This window comes from Musca domestica, unplaced genomic scaffold, assembly GCF_030504385.1.
Source record: "Musca domestica strain aabys unplaced genomic scaffold, Musca_domestica.polishedcontigs.V.1.1 13, whole genome shotgun sequence".
NCBI classification, from domain to species: domain Eukaryota; kingdom Metazoa; phylum Arthropoda; class Insecta; order Diptera; family Muscidae; genus Musca; species Musca domestica.
Genome location: NW_026712172.1, coordinates 15,528,248 through 15,536,662, shown reverse-complemented (window position 1 = coordinate 15,536,662; position 8,415 = coordinate 15,528,248). Strand labels below are relative to the sequence as shown.

The following is an 8,415-nucleotide window of genomic DNA, read 5'->3' as shown; positions in this document are numbered from 1 at the left end:
TTTTATCCACTTGCATTTGCCTGAATACACAGAATCAAAACAAAACAGTAAGAACAAGGGTTATGTAGATTGAAAGAAGTTGAATAGGGCTCCGAAAATCGGGTCTTCCTTTTAACTGATTACCGTTTCTTCAGTATTCACTGTAAAGTGGTATCATATTCTCTTTGGCTCAAATTGATCATTTTCATAATAAAATACGCCAATCTAAAGCAATAAGCCATAAAATGGTAACCAATAGAAAAATTGTAACAAATTCTGTGATTATTGAACAGCTGATGTTACTGTTAATTTGCAAACCCACAGTAACTCAAATGTCAAATGTATCTCTGGACAAAATTCGTTTCAGGACATTTGGAGACATTTTAGCGATGTTCTTCGTCTGTCTGGCTGGTGCGCACGATAACTCTCGAAGGGAGTATCCGATTTGGTCCAAACTTGGTACATCGTAATATTATTATCAAACTTAGTTCGATTTCGTACATGCACAATATTGGTTCACTTCTTCTGGTACCTCCCCCACAAAAGGTCGAAATTAAAAAAAAAAAATATTTTTTCTGCACAGAAAGAGAACCGATAATCCGATCTCCATCAAGTACATCCCCATAAAGTGTCAAAATTTTGAATGATTACAACTCTTATGAGATGTGATGTAAGAGTCCGATAGTCTTCAAATTTCACACATCCCAATATGTTTATAAACCCAAGGTCTGTTGTTAATATGGAATAAATCGATCCACTCGTTCTGGTAAATTCCCCACAAAGGGCCAACATTGAAAATATCCATTAATATCCGATCCCATTAAGACTTGATACATCTCAATATTTCCATCAACACAAGATCTGTCATAAAGATGGTAGAGATCGGACCATTTCTTCTGATATCTCCCCCACAAAGGTTAAAAGTTTTGAATAACCAAAACGTTTAATAGCATCAAGTTCTCTTAATATTTCACACATTCCATTATTTCTACTAACACAAGATGTGCTGTGAAGATGGGATATATCGGTCCACTCCTTCTGGTATTTCCTCCACAAAGGGTCAAAATTTTGAATATAACATCCGATTCCATTCAGATTTGGCATATTTAAATATTTCCATCAACACAAGATCTGTTATGAAGATGGTAGAGTTCGGACAATTCCTTGTAGTACCTTCCAAACATAGGGTTCAAGATTTTGGAAAAGAAAGCGAAAAAATCATTCAACTCTCTTCAAATTTTACACATCCAAAGATTTTTGCTAACACAAGATATGTTGTGAAGATGATATACAGGGTTGCCCATATTCCACGAGGCTTGTCCGAAGGCAACATTCTTTGCGTCAATTGAATTTTGTACGGGAACAAATGCAAATCAATGCGAATAATCCGTTGTAAAGTGGACCGAGCCATGCCCAACTGCTGAGAACGGCGTTTTTGGGATGTTCTTGGGGACCTCTTAACACTGGCTCGTACGACAGCGATATTCTCGGCCGATCGCCTTGGTCGACTTTTATATGGCCTCTTCGGATTAGAAAGAGCCTTACCAGTCGAAAATTTTATAAACGCTTAATGTGTTCTTAGAAGGCGCACTTCTCACATTTTTTAATGTTTTAAAAGCACGTTGAGTTTCCACAGTTGACTTCAATTGACACAATTGACTATTTCAGAGCGTTCGCGTGGCGTGTATTGGTTCATGGTAAAAATCTGATTGGACTGACGCTTCAAACGCGGTATGTCATTAAGCGATGTGACATCTCTGTCAAAAGTTATGGCGTTGCCAGATGGGTCCGTCGAATATGGGCAACCCTGTATATCTGCGGACCCCTTCTGGTATCTCACCCACAAAGGGTCACAATTGTCAATACTTTTATCTGTCATAACTTGCGAAACAAGTCAGCGATTCTTTACAACTTTTCATATCTAAATATATTCACTCTATCAGAAACCTGAGATGAATATGGAATATAGCAAAAAAAAAAAAATAATTTAAATGTTCGATTTTTTTGTAATTTTTCCAATACTAATATTTTTATTTGTAGTAAATGAAGTATGAAAATGAAATATTTCGGTCGACTTTATGTGGTACATCACGCACATTTTAAGAATTTCTAAAAATTATCACATATGTCATGTAAAGTGAGGAAATGTACCAATCATGGTAGAAGAATAAAGGTAGATGCATTGGAATTGAAAATGTTGAATGAAAAATTATTTAAATTTGTAAAAATTGTTGAAAAACTTGAATGATGATAACCTCCAAATGCCGTCGTATAAGAAAAAATATAAAAATCTACTTATATTTGAAAAAAAAAACATTTAATTTTTTTTGACATATCAACGCACCCAAGCGTTGATGCATCTACCTGTATTCTTCTGCCTTGGTACCAATGTAGTCCAAACCTGGCACGTCGCAATATTTATATCATATTTATTTAGAAATGGACAACATTGGCCCATTCCCTCGGAGGGTCAACATATTTGAATAATCACAACAGAAGTCAAAATATATTTAAATAATCAAACATTGGCTGAGCGTATACATCTGTCGGCAAGACCTATTGATACTTTTAAACTTTCTATCATGTTAACATAGCAAAACTTGATAGGGCGTTATTACATTTCCATACCAAATAACACAAAAGTATCGCTTTTATCGACAGCATTAACAGTATTACCGACGTTCACCTTAGCGAAGACATATTCATGAAATAAAAAAGCGTAATTGTAAAGCATAATTTCAGGCGAATGAATTATGGCATCCGTTAACGTTGTAGACGATAGATCTCTTCAAATAAGACACCTTCAATACGTCGTGTTTGAAATAATTTTTATTGAATAAAATGGTTACAATGTTAAAATTCGCTGCTTAATTATTACGAAAAAAATATATATAAATAAATAAAAAAAAAATTAAAAACTAAATTTAATTAATTCTGTTGTTTTGTTTTCAATAAATTAATAGAATCCACGAAGATTAAATAGTTCTAACGTATACTGTTTTGAGATCTAAGTAAGTGACTTATATTAAATTTTACAAAATGTTAAAATATATGTGGGTGTGTGTGTTTTAATTCTTCTTCAATTTCATAAAAATCTTATATGACAATTACAGATTTTATACAATTTCTCGTTTCGAAATGGGTGGTACCACAGTCAAATTGTTACTGCCAGACGTGTTGACTGGCTGCGGGTCTACTGCTAAAGATTTTGTATCACAAATTTTGAAATTATTGCTGACATTGGATTTTCCTTGTTGTTGTAAAGCGTGATGCTGTTGTTGTTGTTGCTGCTGCTGGTGATGTCGTTGCTGCAAATCGGCAAATGAACGCACCTGCAAAAAAAGGCCGCTATTTAAAAGGCGAGCCTGATGTTCCTGGGCCTTGGCACGCAGACAGGCAATTGAATTGTTTCTGGAAATGGAGCAGAGGGGAAAAGAAATATCAATAATTTGAAATTTAATAAAATATTATTATGAATAACTGGATTTTAAAAATTTGTAATCCTAGAAATTTTATAAAATAAATTTTTTTAAATAATGATTCAGTCATCATTATTTAAGCCTGCATTAGGTTGGCCAAAACTACTACTTTTGACAACAATTTGACAATAACTTAGTAGTTTGTGCACTATTCTGATTTGACCCTCTTCGAATTCCAAATCACAATATGTATTTTGACACCAAACTTGGTTGTCAGATGGGCCTACTGGCAGACCTTATGTAGGCCATGGCTGAAGCCAATAAATTAACTTTTTGTTGTTGCTTAGTTTATATCTCCGGCGATTTTGGGGTCATAGCAGAATTAGCGCGCTACGTGTTGTATATAGAACAAAAAAACCACATGAAGACTGCTTTATCGACTCTGAAATGTTCTTTGTGGCGGCAGTTTTATCTATGACGCGTGGCAGGAAAATCGTGTGGCTTGCTCATTCTTCCATGGCCCTAAAACTCCAATTGCAATAAAAAAAACTAATTTATGGATAATATCGGTCCACTCCTTCTGGTACTTCCTCCGCCAAGATTCGAAATTTTCAAAAAAAAAGAAAATATATGTTTTCTGCACAGAAAGAGAACCGATATTCAGATTTTGCTCCATCTTTGCATCAGTGCTAGGTCAGTACTCAAGTACCTCGCCCACCAAGGGACAAACTTTTGAATAATTACAGCTGTTATAAAATGTGATGTAAGAGTCCGATTGTTTTCAAATTTCCCAAATCCCAATATTTTTATTAACCCGAGGTCTGGTTTGAAGATGGAATACATTGGTCTACTCTTTCTGGTACCTCACCCACAAAAGGTCGAAATTTTCAAAAAATATATTTTCTACACAGAAAGAGAAACGATAACCCGATTTTGCCACAACTTTGCAAATCCTAATATTTGCGACAGTGAAAGGTCAGGTACGAAAATTTACCATATCGGTCCACTCCATCCAGTACCTCCCCCACAAAGGGTCAATGTTTTGAATAACAAAAACCATTATAAAATCCGAAATAAACATCCGGTTCTCTTCATATTTCACACATCCCAATATTTCCAGTAACTCAAGATCTGCTGTGAAGATGGGATATATCGGACCACTCCTTCTGGTACCTCCCCCACAAAGCGCCAAAATGTTGAATATTAATGAAGCTCATAAAACACTGAATTAACATCCGATTCCATTCAGACTTTACACATCTCAATATTTCTCTCAAAACAAAATCTGTTATAAATATGGTAGAGATCGGACCATTCCTTCTGGTACCTCCACCACAAAGGGTCAAAGTTTTGAATAACAAAAACGATTATAAAATCCGAAATAAGCATCCGGTTCTCTTCAAATTAAACACCTCCCAATATTTTTATTAACCCAAGGTCTGGTGTGAAGATGGAATATATTGGACCACTCCTTCTGGTACCTCCCCCACAAAGGGTTAAAAATTTCGAATAACCATGAAGTTCATAAAACACCGAATTAACATCCGATTCTATTCTGACTTGGTTTGGTCTGATGATGGGATATATCGGTCCAACCCTTCTGGTACCTCCCCCACAAAGGGTCGAAATTTTGAATATTCATGAAGTTCATAAAACACCGAATTAACATCCGATTCCATTCAGACTTGGCACATCTCAATATTTCCGTCAACACAAGATCTGTTATAAATATGCTAGAGATCGGACCATTCCTTCTGGTACCTCCCCCACAAAGGATTAAGATTTTGAATAACAAAAACGATTGTAAAATCCGAAAGAAGCATCCGGTTCTCTTCAAATTAAACACCTCCCAATATTTTTATTAACCCAAGGTCTGGTGTGAAGATGGCATATATTGGACCACTCCTTCTGGTACCTCCCCCACAAAGGGTTATTATCCATGAAGCTCATAAAACGCAAAATTAACATCATAGCTCAAGGCTGGTGGTATACATCTGTCGGCAAAATAGACTGATACTATTTTACTTGTTCCGTAATATTTTCGGAACATGAAAATTGTCATTAAAAATCTTAAAACAAGATTCGAGTTTCACTACACCTTTCTTTATTTATTTTCAATTTCAAAAAACAAAAAAAATGTTACATTTTATTCGGACACGGCTCAGACCAAGTCCACATACTCGATGGTATGCAAAGCTGCTTTTCCGAATCAAACATATGATCAATGGGACATTTCACCAAGTCGGCTGCAGCATTGGCCTGACTACACATCCAATAGGCGGTGGGATCCCAAAAATTCCGTATCGGCTTATTTAAATTTGTACCATCACAAATGGGTTCATTGTTACTCTCCGGGTCACAGGTGGTAGCTGAGCAGGGTTTAAGCCAAATCCACTTTTTGTTGGGAACACATTCACGTCTAACGGGATCAAATAACAGACTATCGGGACATTTAATTAATTCGGCAATGCTTTGAGATGATTTGCATAGCCAATAAACGGTGGGATCCCAAAAGTTTCGTATCGGAATATTTAGATTGATTTGGTTACACTGGGGCTGATTGTTGCTCTGCGGATCACAGGCCGAAGATGTGCTGTAGCATAGAGAAAGCAAAAGGGCCAAAAAGGCAACTGCGAAGGAAGATGAAAGAGAATACGAAAATTAGAAGGGATCTCGGATGTATCAGTTCATAACTTGAGGTTTGCAGGCATAACCGGGTCTCCGAATTCAAAATTAGGCCATGGAAATATTTCCCCAAAAATATTTTTTTCGATATGATGCCCCGCTGCCAACAACAGAAATATTTGATACTTTTTTTTTCTTTCTGCAAAACTTACGGACTCTCATATTGAGTGTTGTCTTGTACTGCTGATAAATATCGCCGCAATGTTCAAGGTGACTCCAATTAACAAACTATTTGCCAATGGAATGCGTTCTTCGAATTTTATAGAGACCAAAGATAATAGTTGTTAAATAAATTAAATTATAATGTTATTGTATATTTCATACCCTATAGTTGGCATTTCGGGTCTTTTAGGCCAAAGGTGACCAATTCGAACAAATTTAAAGTTATTCTAAAATTTGATGATATTTCCGACATTTTTGCTTTAATTCAATAAAATTTAGAAAAAAAATGTAAAAATTATGGTGTTTGACTTTGTTGAGATAAAAAACTGCAACTAAGTCAAACGCCATAATTTTTAATTTTTTTTCAAATTTTATTGAATGAAAGCAAAAATAATCGGAAATAGCATCAAATTTTAGGATAAGTTTATATTTGTTCGAATTGGTCACCTTTGTCACGAATTATGGCTTTCAAACGGCCAATGACGAAGTATGGCCTTCAAACGGTCAAACGTTGCCAGAATGTTGCTCTTCCTATTTTGGCCCATTCCCGGCGAAGCGCTTGCTTGAGATGATCGACACTTTGGCATTTTTCAGTGCCAACCTTGCTTTTCAAAATACTCCAGACACAATAGGCCAACGGATTGGTATCCAGAGATTTTGATGGCCATTGTGCGCTGGAAATGAAGAGAGGAACCTCATTTTGTAACCATTCTTGGGTGGCCCGGTGTGAGTGCGATGGTGCTGAGTCCTGTTGTTGGAATGTCCAAGGTCTGCAGCCAAAATGTTTGCGTGCCCAAGGCTTTTTGATACACCCTCCAAAATATTTTCGCGATAATATTCGTCATTTATTCTGATGCCACGGTCAATTAATACGAGCAGAGAGCGACCATCGGCTGTTATGGCGGCCCACATCATCATCATGGCCGGCGCTTGAGTTCTGGTGGCCAACCGAAGGTGCACATTTTCAGCTGAAATGACCTTTTTGGCAAGTAAACACGATCATTGTGTTTGTTTACAAACTGCTGGGCAACGAATGTTTTCTCATCGGAGAAAACCAAATTCGGTAGTTCACCACTTTCGGCCAAGCGAAACAACTCTTTATCTCATTTGAGTCTATTTTCTTTCTGTTGCGGTACAAGTTCCTTCAGAACCCACTTCATAGGGGGTCAAAAATTTGAAAAATCATAACAGAAGTCAAAATATATTTAAATAATCGAGCCTTGGCTAAAGGTACAGGGTTGCCCATATTCGACGGACCCATGACTCTTTGGGCCCATTCCAATCAACGAGGCTTGTCCGCGGGCAACATTCTTTGCGTCAATTGAATTTTTTACGGGAACAAATGCAAATAAATGCGAATAATCCGTTGTAAAGTGGACCGAGCCATGCCCAACTGCTGAGAACGGCGTTTTTGGGATGTTCTTGGGGTCCTCTCAACACTGCCTCGTACGGCAGCGATATTCTCGGCCGATCGCCTTGGTCGACTTTTATATGGCCTCTTCGGATTAGAAAGAGCCTTACCAGTCGAAAATTTTTCGTATAAACGCTTAATGGTGTTCTTAGAAGGCGCACTTCTCACATTTTTTAATGTTTTAAAAGCACGTTGAGTTTTCACAATTGACTTCTTCTGTTGAATGTAAATTTCAACTATTTCAGAGCGCTCGCGTGGCGTGTATTGGTTCATTGTAAAAATCTGCTTGGACTGACGCTTCAAACGCGGTATGTCATGAAGAGATGTGACATCTATATGAAAAGTTATGGCGTTGCCAGATGGGTCCGTCGAATATGGATAACCCTGTATACATCTGTCGGCAAAACCGACTGTTAATTTTTAAATAGTTCAAAGAATATTCGCCAAAAGCCCAAAAAGTGTTGCCTAGTGTAATAAATTATTGCATATTATTTAGGAATGCCATACACATTTCGATCGATTCGGTTGTTGTTTAATTGAAATTCTATGTTAAATAATGTTTTAGCAAAAAGCAAAGGAGTTCGATAAAAAAACATTGGGCGCTGTTTTGTCAAAGGGACTTTTTTAACTTTTTTTATAAATTGCAGAGCAGTCCTAAAATAGAAGTTTTGAAATAATTCTTCGAAATTTAATTTTTTTGCAATGAACAGTTATTTAAGGCTAATAGTACGATTACATATAAAACGTTATCCACGTTGA

At 36.6% G+C, this 8,415-nt stretch overlaps 2 protein-coding genes across 2 annotated transcripts in view; both read right to left on the bottom strand.

Moving 5' to 3' along the window:
- Positions 1–3,016: 3,016 nt before the first annotated feature.
- Positions 3,017–8,415, bottom strand: part of LOC105262404 (box A-binding factor) — a 55,711-nt gene continuing 50,312 nt past the window's right edge. Inside the window, exon 3 of the mRNA XM_059118653.1 lies at positions 3,017–3,390. Coding sequence (XP_058974636.1) covers positions 3,096–3,390 — 295 coding nt within the window. The 3' untranslated portion in view covers positions 3,017–3,095. The remainder of the gene's footprint in view (positions 3,391–8,415) is intronic.
- LOC101897190 (uncharacterized) lies at positions 5,480–6,425 on the bottom strand. The gene is made up of 3 exons (XM_011296790.3): positions 6,408–6,425; positions 6,236–6,333; positions 5,480–6,028 (listed from the first exon to the last, which is right to left on the bottom strand). Exons 2-3 carry the CDS (start codon positions 6,243–6,245, stop codon positions 5,538–5,540), a joined length of 501 nt encoding a protein of 166 aa, XP_011295092.3. The 5' UTR covers positions 6,246–6,333; positions 6,408–6,425; the 3' UTR covers positions 5,480–5,537.